At 33.7% G+C, this 19112-nt stretch overlaps 2 protein-coding genes and 1 long non-coding RNA gene across 5 annotated transcripts; 1 reads left to right on the forward strand and 2 right to left on the reverse strand.

The window, feature by feature from the left end:
* The first annotated feature begins 1486 nt into the window (after nucleotides 1–1486).
* On the forward strand, nucleotides 1487–10199 carry LOC145041425 (uncharacterized). Its single transcript, XR_013680183.1, has 3 exons — nucleotides 1487–1698; nucleotides 9739–9976; nucleotides 10076–10199. It is a non-coding gene; the product is annotated as an uncharacterized LOC145041425 (long non-coding RNA).
* On the reverse strand, nucleotides 2155–9214 carry LOC145041416 (disease resistance protein RUN1-like). Its single transcript, XM_078989486.1, has 7 exons — nucleotides 8640–9214; nucleotides 6346–7477; nucleotides 5934–6254; nucleotides 4938–5852; nucleotides 4237–4858; nucleotides 3789–3856; nucleotides 2155–2447 (listed from the first exon to the last, which is right to left on the reverse strand). The coding sequence occupies exons 1-7, from the start codon at nucleotides 9212–9214 to the stop codon at nucleotides 2415–2417; spliced, it is 3666 nt and encodes a 1221-aa protein (XP_078845612.1). The 3' UTR covers nucleotides 2155–2414.
* On the reverse strand, nucleotides 9279–18454 carry LOC145041399 (disease resistance protein RPV1-like). Of its 3 annotated transcripts, XM_078989467.1 has the most exons (9): nucleotides 18298–18454; nucleotides 16521–17278; nucleotides 14804–15932; nucleotides 14392–14715; nucleotides 13413–14312; nucleotides 12687–13335; nucleotides 11730–11800; nucleotides 10637–10704; nucleotides 9279–9391 (listed from the first exon to the last, which is right to left on the reverse strand). In XM_078989467.1, the coding sequence occupies exons 2-8, from the start codon at nucleotides 17093–17095 to the stop codon at nucleotides 10672–10674; spliced, it is 3681 nt and encodes a 1226-aa protein (XP_078845593.1). In that variant the 5' UTR covers nucleotides 17096–17278; nucleotides 18298–18454; the 3' UTR covers nucleotides 9279–9391; nucleotides 10637–10671. The 3 variants fall into 3 exon arrangements, with proteins under 3 accessions (XP_078845593.1, XP_078845586.1, XP_078845601.1); XM_078989460.1 differs by lacking the exon at nucleotides 9279–9391 and having other exon boundaries at nucleotides 10419–10704; XM_078989475.1 differs by lacking the exons at nucleotides 9279–9391; nucleotides 10637–10704 and adding an exon at nucleotides 11259–11635.
* Between the last annotated feature and the right edge of the window lie 658 nt (nucleotides 18455–19112).

Genomic DNA, 19112 nt, shown 5'->3' on the forward strand with positions numbered 1-19112 from the left:
TCACGACAATTATCAACTTTTGGGATATATTAATGGGAAATTAAGTATTCTACCCACAATTTTAATGTGAAATAACCTAAAAAAATTGTTTTTAGCAAAAATAACCATTTGGTCCGGACAACGAAAAATATTTTTTCACAAAAAAAACAACATTTCAGAATCTGTAAAAACATTCTGGATTCCAAACTAAAATTTCAGATTTCGAAATTTTTTTTTTTTGGAATTTCAAGAATAAGCCCAAAATTTGATGAACAAATCCGAAATTTCAAGAAAAAAAATTGTTTTGTCCGCAATAGGCATTCTAAACCAAGAAAAATATTTTTTCAGACAAAAAGTAGGTTTCAAAATCTTGAAAGACATTTTGCATCCCGGACTAAAACTTCCGATATCAAAAAGAAACCCCGAATTTCAAGAATAAGTTCGAAATTCGATGAACAAATCCGGAATTTCGAGGAAAAAAAATCATTTTTTACTTAAATATTAAAAAAAAAAAAATAGTAATTGTATATCATATACAATATTAGTGCATAAAATCAAACATTTTATTGAAAAAAAATGATATTAAACACTTTGAAATAGAAAATTTTGAATTAAATGGAGTTATTTGTTGGGCTAATGCCATAAAACCCCCCAAATTTTCAAAAAATATTCGGTTATGTTCTAAGTCCATTTTTATGTCCACAGAAACCGTACATTTACGCAAAAATTGTCATAGTTTCCCTTTTTTCCGATTTTACCCTTCTGTGGCATTAGGGGATGTTTGCTAAAAACGGCCATGGAGAAGGGTAAAATTGAAAAAAAGGGCAACTATAACAATTTTTGCATAAATGTGTGGTTTTTATGGACATAAAAATAGACTTAGGACATAACCGAATATTTTTTGAAAATTTGGGGTTTTTATGGCATTAGCCCTTATTTCTTTCAAAAAATTTACTCAATTTGAAGATCAAGAGTGCATCATTCTTCGGAAAAAAAATTGAAAAGTAGTCCGTAATGAAACATTTGGAAGAAAATAGATACTTTTAAAAAACTGAAAAAAAAATAAAAAAATTGGTTACTTTTTTCTATAAAAAAAAAAATTAAAATTAAAAAAAAAAAAAAAATTAAAAAAAAAAAAAAAAAAAAACATTCATTTATATAAGTCTAAATTTCCGTATATTAATTCTATTTGGTTGGATAATTTATCAACTTGAAATGACAACGATAATGACAACAATACCCTTACTTTGAACTACATAGAACTCTCATCTCCCTTACGTACAAACTCGCCACCATTTCCTCTGTTCACAATCTGCAACGACCTCCGCCACCATCGTTACATTGCCTTCCGTCTGCTGTCGGCGCTGCTCCAACACATGTATGTATACCAGCATAAGGTTCCAATACTTGCAATTTCTTCCTTTGCTTCGATTTCATTTCAGGTATGTTTCTCAACGCTCATCTACTTAGCAAGACCATCGCTCTTCCAGAGTTAATCCATCCGTTTGAATTTTTAAATTAGAATATAGAACATCGAATTTCTGTTAACTTTAGGTGGTTACTGGTTCTATTATAGGTTAATTTTGCTAATCTTAATCCTTTCAATTTTATGAGCACCAAGTGTTCGCTGAAATTCCACAATGAAATGTTAATAGTAGAACTGAAATGCAAGGAATTTTCCAGATAGATGCATTTACCAAGGAGCTCAAAGCACATCAGGTACCGTTTTATATTATTTTGTGCAGCCACCTATTGTTTAATGTTGTTAATTTGGGTAACAAGTCATTTTCTTTGCCAGTTAGGAATTGTTATTTGGGTAACTAAGTTCAAATTTATGTGAAAAATTTATGAAAAAGTATAAGCAACAACATTATAAGTTCAAATTTCATATTACTGAACAAGGAAATGGAAACTAATTGTGACAAAGTATAGGCAACAACATTATGACCAAAAGAGAAGCAAGGAAATGGAAAAGGTTGTGGCTACAGAGTTGACTTTCCCAGTTATATAACTTCAAATTTCATATTACTGAACAAGTAGCAGCAAAACATTGAACAGTGAGAATCATGGCAACTCAGCAATCACATGAACCAAATAAAAAATATATATATAAAGTAATAAAAACAACATTACGACTTATATCATATTGCTTACATGTGTATTAATTAACTCAAAATACATTCATATTGTTTTCCCCTGTTTTTGGCAATCAAAGATACAATTATCAAAACAAAGAATGAAAACATAAATCGTTACTAGAGGTGACAACAAGCAAACCATCTTAATTCTCTTGGAAAATAATTAGGATATAACTCATTGAGTTTCATGCGATCGAGTTACAGTAGCATTTGGTCACCTTTCTTACTACTAAATGCATCCATTTTGAATTCAGAACAGCCATGTATTGTAGCCTCTCTTTCCCAAGCATTTTCATGTCAAGGACCAGACCTTGAAGATTCCCCCTTACCCTATGGTTAAAGGAAGTGTAAGACAAATATAAAATCTCACAACGTATAGAGAAAATTTAATACAAAATGCTAACGAAACATATAGTTACTTAGGAGTATGTATATTATGTTACATTTTCTTGATTCAAAAGACTTAACGACTTCTCATGACACTGTGATAGACTACGTTTCCATGGCATGGTGAGAACTCGACCCTAGCTAGCGACTTTGACACATGATGGCAATACAATACAACAAGATCTCTCTAAGTTTGTTTGTACCTATATGGGAATCGGCTAAATAAATGTGGGAGATGATAAAGAATAAAATCAAAGGATCAGAACATGCCCATAAAATACAAGACTACAAGGCCTAAACGAATACAACACTTTTAAAACATCAGCTGCAGAGGCACTAACTGAAACCCTTGACTTGTATAGTAAGTTCATGTCTAGCCTAGGAGGTCAATGAAAAGCAATGATAATTGTAATCTAATCATCTAAAGATCTTAGCAATTTATCACTATACATGATGTTCATGGAGAAGTAGCATAACACAAAAACTGATTGTTCAAAGTCCAATACAATGTGGTGGACCATTGTGATTTATTAGAGGGAATTCAAGGTTATACAATGTTTTTTGGAGGAAATACAAACTATGAAGCGAACCCCAGTGCATTTGTAGTGAAATAACCATAGATAGAGGCTGAGGAAAGTTGGGTTCAAAAAACGTGATGAAATTTTAGATTTTCTAACAAAGAACTTCCACAAATTCATGAAGAATCCAAACGGAGGAAATCATCTTTTAGAAAAGATTACAAGCAACAACCTCTCGTTAACACCTTCCAGAAAGCCAGTGATGATGTTAAATTTCACAGATATAGTGGAGAAAAACATCATTTTTCCAATGATTGCAATGCAAAAAAAAGTAATGAAAAATGGATCATATAATTTCTAGAAATATTAAGAAGCTGAGATGAATGAGAAAGTGCACGTGGGACACATGTGGTGGAGAAATATCAACTGAAGTGGAGATCTGGTCATCATCTAATGAGGAGTGAGGACTCTAATAAACAAGTCTACGTCTCCCTTAGGGTCGCTATTCCGATATCAACGAACTCATCAAAGGATCAAGTATTTGATTTTTGCAATTCTAATATTTCTGTTACTGAACTCCATAAGCATTTTGCAAATGTTTCCTCTAAACAATTTAGAGAAAATTATTCAAATTCAAAAAGCTTAGGAAAATGAAAATTGCAGGGTTACATCCTACACCAGTCAAAGATATGATATGTAACATACTTGGATGTGTATGCCTTTTATTCATGTGATGAGAGAAAAGTTTGGGTGTCAAAAAGTATACCTCACATGCACGACCAAGTATCTGAGGGTTGCTTGTGGAAAAAGCTCTAAACCACACTTCCTCTTTTTCTGAAAAAACATAAAAAGTAATATGTCAATATTTAATCACAAACATCTACTTGGACAATGTACTTGGGTCCCGATATATTTATGTGATCCAACATATCAACACTTGATCAGACGGATCACTACCTGGGTCGAATCATTTAAAAGTCAGAAGTAGAAATTTAATTATTCATAGTTTATAAAAAAAAAAAAAAAAAAAAAAAACTCTTATAGTAGAGGTCAATAACAGAAATGATAAATGGTTGGATTTGGGTTACATGAGACATTTATTTATCTACTAAAAATAAATGGGTCATTATCCTTCTATTTAAAGAAGTTGGGTCATGGATCAAATCATTACACATAAGACCCGACAATAAAATATTTAACAAAATGAAATCTACCTTGGTAGTCGGGGCCATGTGCAACGAATTTACGAAGATAAGGAAACACTCTAATGCCAGGCAGAAAAAATCTGTCGTTGGTTAGGATGTATTGTCCTGTTGTTGTTTGAAAAGGTGAGAGATCTCCACCAATTATGTGATTCCATGACTTGTAATAACCCAACACATCTTCTTCTTCATCCTTCTTCTCTCCTTCATCATACACAAGACTCACCCCACACTCCTTTATAACTTCATTAAACCAATTTACAACAATAATAGTAACTTGGTCACCAGCCTCCATCTCATTCATCCCAAACATCCAATGACTTAACATCACCCTACACTTTCCATTTAGACTATATACGTCCATGTAATGTTCGTATATCCACATAAGGTTTTTTGTTATATTACTAATTGTCATCAATGGTCGTCCAAGGGACTGATCATATGGAGGTGTCTCATCCAAAGTTTGTTGTATGTGCAGAGAGCAGAAATTGAGTCCCTTAAGGAGGTTGTTTGGAGATGATGATGATGGGATGGTAAATGATATTGATGGCCCCTTGCTTTTATGCCTAAACCAAGTCGGCATGTCCTCCGCCTCATACCTTGTGCTGAATATTCCAAATTCATAAAACATCATCTGCCGAATACAAACCATCATTATAATTATATTATATGTATTCACATAAACATATGCAGTTAAGTTAACTAGAAAAAACCTGGATTTCAGATTCTGAAGAATTAGTTCCCATGCGCCTTTCGTTAAGGAAGTCTAAATCATTCCATCCCAAGCTGCGTAATATCTTTTCCTCAACACTCACCATTGCTTGGATTTTAACAATACCTTCAATTTCATACAACCCACGTGCGTGATATAACCATGTGTAATCTTTCCAGTTTACTGACAACTGAAGTGAGGACATTTCTGGATTAAATACAACTTTTTCTACATGGTACTCATCCTCAGGATTAATAAACAACTTTCTTAGTGTACGTGGAGGATACTCAACCGACTTCAATTTTTTACAATTCTCCATACTAAGTATCTCAAGCCTAGGAAGGGTTCTCACACAACTGGGCATGTCCTTGATAGGATTGCCATCTAAATATAAATGCTTTAACATGGATAGGCAGCTAAAGTCAATGGGAAAGGATTCATGTGACAAATTATTATTGGCAAGTGACAACCTTACTAAAGACCTAGGTAAAGACATTGCAAAGGATTTCAAATCACATGGAATAGCACCCCCAGAGGCAGAGAGAGAGGTTCTTCTGTTTATGTCAATGTTGCTAACTGTGCACATTTCCATTGAATCCATATCCATATTCCTGATTCCAGATTCACCTAGATTACAACCATTTAGCAACATTGTTGTAACCTTCTTTAACATGCCCATATTTCTTGGAAGTTTTTCAAGCTTCTTGCAGTAGCTCAGATCGATGTGGACAAGTTCAACACATTGCCCAATTGATTCACAAACATCAACCAAACCAATGCAATTTCTAAGTATTAACCTATTGAGCGCAGGGAGTTGATCAAAGTCACCAACACTATGAAGTTGATCGCAGAAACTTAAATTAAGAATCTTCAGTGAACCAAACAAAATTTTCTCTTTTAAGCATGATTCATCCAACTACAGAAATTGAAGTAAGTTAGTTTAGTATTCAATTTCATCAACTCAACATGGATGAATAGAAAATGAAGATAAATTTACCTTTTGCCTCTTCTCAAGTCGTTGTGGATTACTATAACCAACAAATGATTCAATATTGCTATATGACATGTCAAGAGCAACAAGATTCTCTATAGGTAAGTCTAAAGGTATAGAGCTTAAAGGAAACCCATGCATACACAACCATCTTATTTCTTCCGGAAAGTTCTCATACGACCCATTCATAAACACATAATTGAGTTGTAGTAGCATCAAATTATCCATGTTTCTCAATGCTTCTGTTTTCAACTCAACTGATGCACGTACCTTCTCCTTCTCAAGAATGCGCATGTCAAGGGAAAGACCTAGAAGATTTCCCTTACCCTATGAAGAAATAGATAGCCAAAATAAAAAGTTAGCCAATACAAAGTGATATAAAAATGCATACTACTAACAAGTATGCATAAGCTCTTACCTTTTTTTGTTTCAGTACTTTGAACGAATCCTCATGACACCATAATCGACTTCGTTTCCACGGCTTGTCAGGTGATTCTTGATGTACTTCCCATCTTCCCATCTGTTGAAGCAATTGATGCATCTTCAAGTCGTTATCCCTTCCAATACTAAGAAGAAATCTGTCAATGAGATTTGGAATCCCCGATCTTGTGTTTAAACCGCATGCCCTTAATATTGTTTCACTGATATCTTTATCCATTCCAACAAAAAAACAAGCAATATGCTTAAACACGTCTTTATCATTGTTTGATGGCAAAGAATCAAAGCTCATTTTCAAGACATTATTTATACGGGAACCAATCTCTTTTTTTAGCCCTTCTATGTATCCTTCCCAATAAGATACATCTCGATTATGTAGAGACTTTCCCAAAACTTCAAGAGCCAATGGATGTCCTTGACAATACTTCACAAGCTCATCAGACACCTCTTCATAACCTGCCTTAGGGTGGTTGCCCGTGAATGCATGGGAACAGAAAAGTTGTTGTGATTCAGTCTCATCTAAGCCTCCAAGAAAATGTTCTACATGTTTGGGTTTAATGTTTGTTTTGAATAGTGCACAACTCTCTGTCAACCATCTGTCCTTTGTTGTTATTATAACTTTGCTTCCCGGATGAAAACCTTTGCTTCCGAGTAATGCATCTAACTGAACAAGAGTACTGATATCATCAAGAACTAGAAACACCTTTTTACGGGCCAGTGCATTCTCTATCTTTGCGGTGTAAATCAAAACATCATGAACTCTAATTGAACTTGTTTTCGAAATGTCATTGCATAGTTGTTCTTGTAAATCAAGTAACCCATTAAACTTTCCATCGCATTTCCTTGTGATATCTTCAATAAAGCTACTTGTGTGGAATTCATGGGAATATAGCCCATAGACATGTTTGGCTAAAGATGTCTTCCCGATCCCGCCTATACCATAAATAGTGAGTATGTCTGCCGTATGTAAGGATCCATCTTTCAACCATGAAGTGATGAAGTTAATGGAAGACTTCATCCCAATAAGTAGTGGCTGAAAGCCCTGTAATAAGGGTACATGTAATCTACGGTAGATGTTCTTCACAATTTCTTCAATAAACTCTGTCTCAAACCTGAAACTTAATGTAGTAAGAATTACAAAAAATAATACACAAAACTAACAAACCAAATTTGGAGATTTCTTTTATATAAAGATCCAAATCAATATTATATGACAAGTGTTAGTGTTAGATATACGTAGAATAGGATTTATTTGCATTTACATTACTTTATTTCTATTTTCCTGATTTAGGTACCAGTTTGTGTATAAATGAGGGTTTAACCCCTTTACCAACGACAAGATAATATTCCATAAATCTGATTCCTTCAAAACAACTATTAATTTTAAGCTTTTAGTTAAGTTCTTCGCATCAAACCATATTATCTGCTCATTCTAACCATATACATATCTAATGTGTAAGGTCACACATATTTATGTATAATAAGACCAAAACTACCAATGTAATACAAGTTTTCACTAATGGGCCTCGTAACTTCACTATGTTTCTACAAGACTGTCAAACTTAACTATCAATGTGGTAAGTTTGAAAAAAAAGGCAGTAGGTTATCCTTTACTACTTACAAAATAAGTTATTTATCATAAAAGACGCTATGATTTGAAGGTAGTATGGTATAAGTAATAGTAGATGTATAGCAACGTATTCGAAGTATGGTTTTCAATAAAAGGTTTAATTAGTTATTTATGCAACAACATTTCGTCTTTTTCCCGGTGTATGCAACAATGCTATATTTAATATACAACAACACTTTAATTAAGTACCAAATAATGCAGCTAGTTAACATTGCTAAAACCGTTATGTATATTATGTGGCATGATCTCTTCCTTTCTAATCGTTGTGTCTTCCTGTTTTAAATACTATATGCATAAACCAAAGGGCTTATCGCCTAGCAGTATCAGGAGTTGAAAAAGGTGTTCCTCCTCTGAGGGGTTGAGGGTTCAAGGCTCGCTCGAGACGTTGGTGTGGTTTAGGATTAGATTAAGAGCTGTTGAAAGTAAATAAATAAATGTATAACAAACATGTAAAAATTATTAGACTAATTAATCTATCTATATAAATTGATTAATGATATCAGATAACATGGATTCACCTTTGTGCATCTTAGTTATCCTACTATATCAAATATATGTCTATTCGATGATATTAAAAGAAACTTACTGAAATGCATAGAGTGAAGATGATATTGACATTTTCATATGGGTGAATATGTGGTTACCTGCCATTTACGTCATTTCCTTTTAAATTAGCAACTTCGATAAGTGCTTTCTTCCATCGCTCCATCTTTTGACCCCATTGACTTCTTTTATTTTCATCTGTCTCTTCATCCATTTTATGTTTATGCTTAGCCATTGCATCTCCAAAGCTACTTTGTTGCTTTCTGACATGGGTGGGCTCCACATGATAAAATATGGGGATGACAATGTGGTTGGATGTGATACGCTGCTCAAGGATCAGCACCAATTCATCCAGACACCATGTTGAAGAAGCATAATTCTTAGACAATACAATAATAGAAGCCCGGGATGCCTTAATTGCACTCTCCAATTCTGGTTTCAGATCTTCTCCTGTTTCAATCTCTTCATCGTCCAAGAAGGTATTGATATTGGCATCTAGAAGGGCCTCATACAGATAATTAGTAAAACTAAGACGAGTGTCAACACCTCTAAAACTTAAAAATACATCATATCTATGATCCTGAGTTGATGAACTAGGACCACAAGTTGATGAACTAGGGCCATGAGTTGATGAAGAAGATGAAGATCCTTCTGGAAGTTCAGATAGAAGAACCATTATGAGTTACGTGTTGATGAATCTTCACCCTTCCCACGATTTTGAGTATTTATTTGAACTTAAGGGTGTATGTAAGGAAGCTTTGAAACTACTCCACAGGTTATCGATAATGTAAGTTGGTTTCACCGGCTTTCATCACATGTGCTTCAATGTCAGGATCCAGTATACATATAATGCCTGTACAAAAATTCAAATTATTAGTATTAACAATATGCAACCTAAATCTAGTCAAACAACTTAAACCTCAATAATAATATTAAAAATACCTTTGAGTTCCTCAAAACTAAATCTTTTAAGTAATTAAAATACAATACATATGCATCTCCAAACATTGCCATGTGAGCTAATATTCTTAGAAAATGTTTAAATCTCACTATATGAACTCTAATTGTATTAATATGGAAATATTACACACTAACTTTGAGTTTAGAGTTGATATTGGAGCTATATATTGCATAATGTGTATATGTGTGTTTTAACCCTTGATTTACTTTTCGTGCTCAAAGTTGATTCATGCTTCTCAGTAGCAAACAGGATTTTGGTGAAAGTCATGAAACAATCAGAGATAATAATACATGTGACTGGAGTTTCAAGTCATGTGGTTTATAAAGGTCAAGATAGGAAGCCAAAAAGTTGGATGCTAGGTACCACATGAGGCTTCTTCTGATTAATTCTAGGCACTTCATTCATTGGTTGGTAATATGTCTAAATGAATAGATGCAAAATCATTAAAGGAGAAGAGAATCAGAAGTAGTGTAACAGGTTTGTTGTCTTGTTGTCTTAGGAAAAAGAAAAGTTGAATGTGATGTCAAATATTTAGATAAGGATATTCTAATCTGTTTTATAATGAATTTTTTACAGAAACCGATTACATGAGAGGACAGGGATCAAAAAGCAAGTCATGGGTTTGTTCAGTTAAGGTGCTGCTGTAAAGGCATATCCTGCAAAGTAACTTCAAAAATGACAAACTCTGCAACAATTTTACTTCCAGAAAAGACAACTCTTGAAGATTATCTATATGTTTTTCAATTTTGGTTCTCAAGAATAAAAAATTAACAAGCTACTTTTAAAATAACCAATGAAAAAGATAGAGATTAGAATAAGGTCTCCATGAACAAGTAGCAGCAAAGCATTGAACAGTGAGAATCATATTTTAGTCTTTTCTTTCAATCACATGAAGCAAATCAACAAAATAACAAACATATAAAGTAATAAAAACAACATTACGACTTTACACGTGTATTAATCAACTAAAAAACCATTTATATTGTTTTCCTCTGTTTTTGGCAATCAAATATACAACTATCAAAAACAAAAACCGAAAAGATAAATCATTACCAGAGGTGACAAAAACCAAATCATCTTAATTATTCTGGAAAAGATTAGGATATAAGTCATTGAGTTACAGTAGTATTAGGTTACCCATCTGCAGCCTCTCTTTCTCAAGTATTTTCATGTTAAGGACGAGACCCTGAAGATTCCCCCTTATCCTACGAATAAAAGGAAACGTAAGAATATCTTTAAAGTAACATAAGTATATAGAGATCTGATACAAAATGCTATGAAAACAGATAGATGGCAATACAATACACCAAGATCTCTTTGAGTTTGTTTGTACGTATCTATGACTCAGCTAAATAAATGTGGGGTATGTTAAAGAATAATATCAAAAGGATCAGAACATGTCCATAAAAATACAAGACTACAATAAAACATTTTTAAAGCATCAGTTGTGGAGGCATGTAACAGAAACCCTTGCTTGTTAGCAAGTTGAAAAGGCTTCAAGTGAAAAAAGATAAATATTAAATTTATGTCTATTATTGGAGGTCAAATGTAAAGAATGAGAATTGAAATCTAAACGTCTAAAGATCTTAGGAATAAATACATGATGTTCATGGAGAAGTAGCATAACACTAAAAACTTATTGGTTAAAGTCCAATACAATGTGGTGGACCATTGGCATTGTTTAGAGGGAATTTAATGACCTCTGGTAGCCAAAAAATAGTCAAGGTTATATAATGTTTATTAGAGGAAATACAAACTATGAAGCGAACCCCTGTGCGTTTGTTGTATATTAACCAAAAATAAGGGCTGAGGAAAGTTGGGTTCCAAAAAATGTGATGAAATTTTGGATTTTCTTACAAAGAAGTTAACATGTATTTGACAATAATTGCTTAAGATATCATGTATTTGACCTAAAAATAAACATAAATAAATAAAACCAAAAGACCTTGATAACAACTAAAAACCCTGAACTTAGAGCCCTAAATGGATGAAATAGGGATCCATAATTCCTGACTCTAAGATTAAATAGGTAGAGAAAAATAGACAGATTCCCATCATATCAGCCCAACCACATTTTGATATTGCCATTTCCAAGCATTGATTGCAAGATTATGACTCCTTTTATCTTGTTACATCCTAAACAAATCAAAGATATAGTATATAACATACTTGGATATGTATGCCCTTTATTCATGTAATGAGAGAAAGGTTTGGGTATGAAAAAGTATACCTCACATGCACGACCAAGTATGTCAGCCTTCCTTGGGGATAAAGCTCTGAACCAATACTTTTCCTTTTGATCTGAATACAGATAAAAAGTTATATGTTAATTATTATTCACAAACATCAACTTGGACAAAGTAGTTTGTATTGGTTCCTGATATATTTATGTGATCCAACATATCAAGACTTAATTAGATAACATAGACCCATTCAGACAGATCACTACTTGGGTCGATTCATTTAAAATCACATCTACCTTGACAGTCAGGGCCATGTGCAATGAATTTACGTTATATTAGGGGTGTCAATTTATGACACGACACGACAAAAATACACGACACGAAACGAAATCGAGACGAAATCAAAATTCGAATTCGTTTTCGTGTCGTGTTCGTGTCAAGTTTAAAAAACACGATGTCGTGTCGTGTCGTGTTCGTGTTTACAAATCCACACGAAATTGACACGATTGAGCATGTATTTGTCGTGTTTTCGTGTTTGTCGTTTTTATCGTGTTATATATGATTAAATATGAATTAAATAAAATAATAGTTATGTAATATTATCTTTTTCGTGTCGTGTCGTGTTGTCGTTTTTTAATTGGTTCGTTTTCGTGTTAGTGAAAAAAAACACGACATCGTGTCGTGTCGTGTTCGTGTTACAAAAAACATTGTCGTGTCGTGTCGTGTCAGACAAAAACACGACACGATGGCCCGATTTGACAAGCCTACGTTATATTTTACAAGAAGAAAAAATTTGTCATGGAAATTTGATTTGTTATATTTTACAAGAACAAACTCTTATAGTAGAGGTCAATAAAATGAATGATAAATGGGTGGGTGGATTACATTTATTTATGTACTGAAAATAAATGGGTCATTATCCATCTTTCTAAAGAAGTTGGGTCATGGGTCAGTTAATTACAAATAAGACATGACAATAGAATATTTTAATAAATGACATCTACCTTGAATTTCAGGGCCGTCTGGAATGAATTCACGATGATGTGGATACACTCTAACAGCACAATGAAAAAACCGTTCATTGTCTAAGATGTATTGTCCTGTAGTTGTTTGAAAAGGAGAGAGATCTCCACCAATTATGTGATTCCATGACTTGTAATAACCCAACACATCTTCTTCTTCTTCATCCTTCTTCTCTCCATCTTCATACACAAGACTCACCCCACACTCCTTTACAACTTCTTCTATTAAATGTCCATGCCACTGCGGTGTAACAGTGATAGTAATGTGGTCACCAGCCTCCATCTCATTCTTCCCAAACATCCAATGACTTAACAACACCCAACAACAATTCAGAGCTTCACTACATCTGTCCACGTAACGTTCGTATATCCACATACGGTTTTTTGTAATATTACTAATTGTCATCATTGGCTTCCAGGGTAAAGGATCATAATATAATAAATCCAACCCCCCATGAAGAAGGTTTAATGTGTGCAGAGAGCAAAAGTTGAGCCCTGTAAGGAGGTTGTTTGGAGATGATGATGGGATGGTAAATGATATTACTGGCCCCACACTTCTATGCCTAAACCAACTCGGCATCTCCTCAGCTTCATACAGCATGCTGAATATTCCAAATTCATAAAACATCATCTGCCAAATACAAACCACCATAATAATTACATTATGTCTTCACATAAACACAGACAGGTAAGTTAACTAGACAAAACCTGGATTTTAGATTCTGAAGAATTAGTTCCCACGCGCCTTTTGTTGAGGAAGTCTAAATTAGTCCAGCCCAAGCTACGTAACACCTTTTCATCAACACTCATCCTTTCTTGGATTTTGATCACACCTTCAATTTCGTAATCGTTCAACCCAGGTGAAGAAGATGTCCAGTCTAACCAGTCCATTGATAACTGGAGTGGGGACATTTCTGGAACAAATACAACTTTGTTTGTATGATAATCATCAGCAACACTAAGACACAACTCTTTTAGAGTACGTGGAGGATATTTGACTGACTTCAAATTTTTACAATAATCCATACTAAGTATCTCGAGTCTAGGAAGGGTTCTCACACAACTAGGCATGGAATTGAAAAAATTGCCATCTAAATATAATTCCTTTAACATGGATAGACAACTGAAGTCCATGGGAAAGGATTCATTGTACAAGTTGTTCTTCCTAAGTGACAACGTTACTAAAGACCTCGGTAAAGACATTGCAGAGGACTTCAAATCACGTGGTATAGAACCCACAAAGGCTCTGTTTATGCCAATATTGGTAATCGTGCACATTTCCAGTGAATCCATATCCACATTCTTGATTCGAGATTCACCAAGAGTACAACCATCTAACAACAATGTTTCAACCTTGTTTAACATGCCTATATTTTTTGGAAGTTTTTCAAGATTCTTGCAGTTGCTCAGATCGATGAGGATAAGTTCAACACATTGTCCAATTGATTCACAAACATCAACCAAACCAATGCAATTTCTAAGTATTAACCTCTCAAGCACAGGGAGTTGGTCAAAATCACCAATACTATGAAGTTGTGTGCAGAAACTTAAATTAAGAATCTTCAGTGAACCAAACAACCTTTTCTCTTTTAAGCATGAGCCATCCAACTACAAAATGGAAATAAGTTAGTATAGTATTGAATTTCAACAACTCACATGCATGACTAATAAATGAAGATAACTTTACCTTTTGCCTTTTCTCAAGTCGTTGTGGATTGCTATAACAACCGGAAAATGATTCAATATTGCTATATGACATGTCAAGGGCAACCAGATTCTGCATAGGTAAGTCTAAAGGTATAGACTTTAAACGAAACCCATTCATACACAACCATTTTATTTCTTCTGGAAAGTTCTCATAAGACCCATTCATGTACACATAATTGAGTTGTAGTAGCATCAAATTATCCATGTTACTTAATGCATCTGTTTTCAGCTCATACGATGCTCCCAACTTCTCTTTCTCAAGCATGCGCATGTCAAGGGCAAGGCCTAGAAGATTTCCCTTACCCTAATAAGAAACAGAATGCAAATAAACAAATTAGGCAATACAAAATATTTTGGACATGCACACTACTAAAAGTATAATGGCTTCTTACCTTTTTTTGTTTCAACACTCTAAATGACTCCTTATGACACCATAATCGACTTCGCTTCCATGGCTTATCAGGTGATTCTTGATGTACTTCGAATCTTCCCATCTCTTGAACCAACTGATGCATCGTCAATTCATTATTCCAACCAATACTAAGAAGACATCTGTCAATGAGATTCGTGATTCCGGATCTCGTGTTCATATTACATGCCTCTAATATTGTTTCGGCAACATCTCTATCTGTTCCAACAAAAAAACAAGCAATATGCTTAAACAAGTCCTTATCATTTTTGGATGGCAAAGATTCGAAGCTCATTCTTAAGACATTATTTATACGATCATTTGTTTCTTTCTTTAGCCCTTCCATGCACCCTTCCCAATACGCCACACCCCGATTATGAAGAAGCTTGCCCAACACTTCAAGAGCTAATGGATGTCCTTGACAGTACTTCACAAGCTTATTCAACACCTTTTCATAACCTTCCTTGGGATGGTTGCACATGAATGCATGGGAACACAAAAGTTGTCGTGATTCGGTCTCATATAAGCCTTCAAGTGAGTGTTTTACATGCTTGGGTTTAATGTTTGTTTTGAATAGTGCACAACTCTCTGTCAAGCATTTGTTCTTTGTTGTTATTATAACCTTGCTTCCAGGATGAAAACCTTTGCTTCCAAGTAATGCATCCAACTGATCAATACTATTGATATCATCAAGAACAAGAAACACCCTTTTACGAGCTACTGCATTCTCTATCATTGATGTGTATTTTGAAACATCATAAACTTGAATTGAACTTGTTTGTGCAATGTCACCCCACAGTTGCTTTTGTATATCAAGCAGCCCATTATACTTTCCATCACATCTCCTAGTGATATCTTCAATATAGCTGCTTTTGTGGAATTCATGCCAATATAGCCCATAGACATGTTTGGCTAAAGATGTCTTCCCGATCCCGCCTATACCATAAATAGTGAGTATGTCTACAGTATGTGAGGATCCATCTTTCAACCATGAAGTGACAAAGTTAATACGATATCCCATCCCAATAAATAGACGTTGAGCACTTTTTATGGGTACATGTAATCTACGGTGGATGTCCTTCACAATTTCTTCAATAAACTCTGTCTCAAACCTGAAACTTGATTTAATAAGAACTACAAAACACAGTCCACAAATCTAACAAATCAGATTTGGAGATTCAATTTATCCAAAGATTCAAATCAAAATTATATCATATATATTACTTTTAACAAGTTCTTTACATCAAAACCATATTGTGTTTGAACTTAACCATATAAGCATCTAACGTGTAAGGTCATATAACTATCTTTCTATAAAACCACGAACCTAACTATCAATGTGGCGGGTCTGAAAAAGTGCTAGTTATGGTATTGTATATTTAATACATAATGGTAGACTCATAGCAAACGGTTCAAATTGGTTTGGTTTTTAATAGAAGCATATGAAAATAAATGTAATGGTTTATCTAAATGGACTAACCTATGATAAAATATTAAATGCATAACAATTGTTAAAAAATATCCGCATGGTTACTGTATCTAACTTTGTGCATCTTTTTGATCCTAATACATCAAACATGTGTATTTAATGATATTAAAGAAAATTATTAAAATTCATAGGGAGAAGATGATATCAACATTTCATGCGTTAATTAATCATATTTGAAGGCATATGAAGAAATGGGTAAGAAAGTGGTTACCTTCCATTGACATCATTTCCTTTTAAATTAGCAACTTCTTCAAGCGCCTTATTCCATCCATCAATCTTCTGAGCCCATTGGCTTCTTTTATTTTCATCTGTCTCTTCATCCATTTTCTGTTTATGCTTAGACATTGCATCTCCAAAGCTACTTTGTTGCTTCCTGACATGGGTGGGCTCCACATGATAAAATATGGGGATGACAATGTGGTTGGATGTGATACACTGCTCAAGGATCAGCACCAATTCATCCAGACACCATGTTGAAGAAGCGTAATTTTTAGACAACACAATAATAGAAGCCCGAGATGCCTTAATTGCACTCTCTAATTCAGGTTTTAGATTTTCCCCTGTTTCAATCTCTTCATCGTCCAAGAAGGTATTGATATTGGCATCTAGAAGGGCCTCATACAGATAATTAGTAAAACTAAGACGAGTGTCAACACCTCTAAAACTTAAATATACATCATATCTATAACCATCAGTTGATGAACTAGGACCAGAAGTTGATGGACTATGGCCATGAGTTGATGAAGAAGATGAAGATCCTTCTGGAATTTCAGATAGAACAACCATTATGAGTTGTGTGTTGATGACTCGTCACCCTTCCCACCTTTTTGAGTATTTATTTAAAGGTTCTTCTTAAATGCAGGTGTACCTAAGTAAGCTCTGAAACTCCACAGGTTATCAATAATGTAAGTTGGTTTCACCAGTTTTCCTCACTTGTGCTTCAATGTCAGGATCCAGTACATAATGCCTCTACAAAAGAATCCAAATTATTAGTATTTACAATATGCAACGTAAATCTCATCAAACAAATTAAACCTCAATAATAATATTAATAATAACTTTGAATTCCTAAAAAATAAAACTTTTAAGTAATTAAAATAGAATACATATGCATCTCTGAACTTTGCCATGTGAACTAACATGCCTAGAAAATGTTTAAATTTCATTATATGAACTCTAATTGTGTTAATTTGGGAATATTTGCCCCCAGACTTTGAGTTTAGAGTTGATATTGGAGCTATACATTGCATAATATGTATATGTGTGTTTTAACCCTCGATTTAATTTTCAAGCTCAAAGGTGATTCATAGCTTAATTGGTGATAACCTTGGTTGAGAGACTGCTCTTATTTCAAACAGAAAAAGGTATATACAGGGTAACAATTACATTGCCATGGGAATTATTTAGAAAACAGTTACTCCACTAATTGAACTGGTTAACCTATTTTTCCAGCTAATTAAGTTCAGGTGCAAAAAAATATCGAAGCAATTTATTCATTTAACCTATAAAGTCCATATTTTGATTTTAAAAACCCACAAATCAACACCAAATACCATTCTGGGTACAGCTACAAGATCCACGATTGCCTCCCATGAAAGGAATTGCATATAATATTGGCATTTTCAAGCGTTCGCTAGATATCAACAATGAGTAATTTGAAGAAACAGGAAAAAAAAAAAAAAAAAAAAAAAAAAAAAAAAAGCTTCTTGACATACAGTTCCTCAAAATTCGTTGAAAATATAAAGGAATTGAGGAAGCAATTTTGTAGCGCTGAAAAATTTCCCAATTGCACGAATCTCTGTTCCTGATTCTGGAGTAGTGGACTTGACTCTAAAAAGAGTGTCTGCTATCCTAATTGGTATATAATATTAAATAAAAGTAACTGAAATAGAAAATAAATCCAATCACATGTTGGCGAAATAAACAATTGATTATGACATTGACTTATGATTAATAAGAAAAATTGTCAAACAATATCTGAAACTAACCTAGAGATATGAAGCCGGGATGAAAGAGGATGAACCAACAGTGACGAGGCTGAGAAAGACGACTGAAAACGGTAAGTCGGCAGGTAAACGGCGAGTTAAGGATGAAGGGAGGCGGCCATATATAGAGGAGAGTGAACGAGGATGATGGGTTCAGGGGTGCTCCTTTTCTTTTTACTTTTTAAGTATTATTAATATTTATTTATAAGGACAAGGTAAATTCCAAGAAAATGCAGATATTTATTACGCAAATTCAACGAAAGTGCAAATGTCAGTGATACTAAGATTCTAGCGTGTTTTGTGGTCGGTATTTCAACCCGTTGCAACAACAATTTCAATTCCAAAACCTTTAATTTTTCTAATGTAATTTTAATTTCATGTTAATGTTTTTTAGGTTTTCTAAAATGTAAAATTAAATCTTTATGTTTGATGAAATTTATATTTTATTTTAATCAATACTAATGGTTTTTGTTAAATGCTTAAATTATTTTTTATTAAAAAAAAAACAAAGTTCATAAGCCAAAAAAAAAAAAAAAAAAAAAAAAAAAAAAAAAAAAATCACCACACCCCACTCATAAGCAAATATTGGCAAGAAAGATAAATGCTTATGTGGCGCTTATGTGTTACCAAACTTTGGTAGACAAAAACATCACGATACTCATTAGCCTAATTAGATGTAACTGGGGTGGTGTTACATTCTTTTTGCGGATTTTGCAGAATTGTAATCTGTAAATTTTTTATTAGGTATGTACCATTTTGTAATTTTTTTTAACATATGGATTGTTTCAATAAAAAAAATATATTCACAGTGACCTTTT

The sequence above is a fragment of the Lactuca saligna genome, chromosome 1 (genome assembly GCF_052625555.1).
Source record: "Lactuca saligna cultivar CGN05327 chromosome 1, ASM5262555v1, whole genome shotgun sequence".
Classification (NCBI taxonomy): Eukaryota; Viridiplantae; Streptophyta; class Magnoliopsida; order Asterales; family Asteraceae; genus Lactuca; species Lactuca saligna.

Bases quoted from the DNA above. Each gene is read 5' to 3' on its own strand.
- LOC145041416 (XM_078989486.1), bottom strand. From the start codon at position 9,214: ATGGTTCTTCTATCTGAACTTCCAGAAGGATCTTCATCTTCTTCATCA. The intron at 5,853-5,933 runs GTAAATTTATCT...CAATTTCTGTAG, and splicing joins GACTTGAGAAGAGGCAAAAG to TTGGATGAATCATGCTTAAA. The intron at 3,857-4,236 runs GTAGATTTCATT...ATGTTTTTTCAG, and splicing joins ACATGGCCCCGACTACCAAG to AAAAAGAGGAAGTGTGGTTT.
- LOC145041399 (XM_078989467.1), bottom strand. From the start codon at position 17,095: ATGGTTGTTCTATCTGAAATTCCAGAAGGATCTTCATCTTCTTCATCA. The intron at 15,933-16,520 runs GTAACCACTTTC...ATCAAGTTTCAG, and splicing joins GGAAATGATGTCAATGGAAG to GTTTGAGACAGAGTTTATTG. The intron at 14,716-14,803 runs GTAAGAAGCCAT...GTTTCTTATTAG, and splicing joins GAGTGTTGAAACAAAAAAAG to GGTAAGGGAAATCTTCTAGG.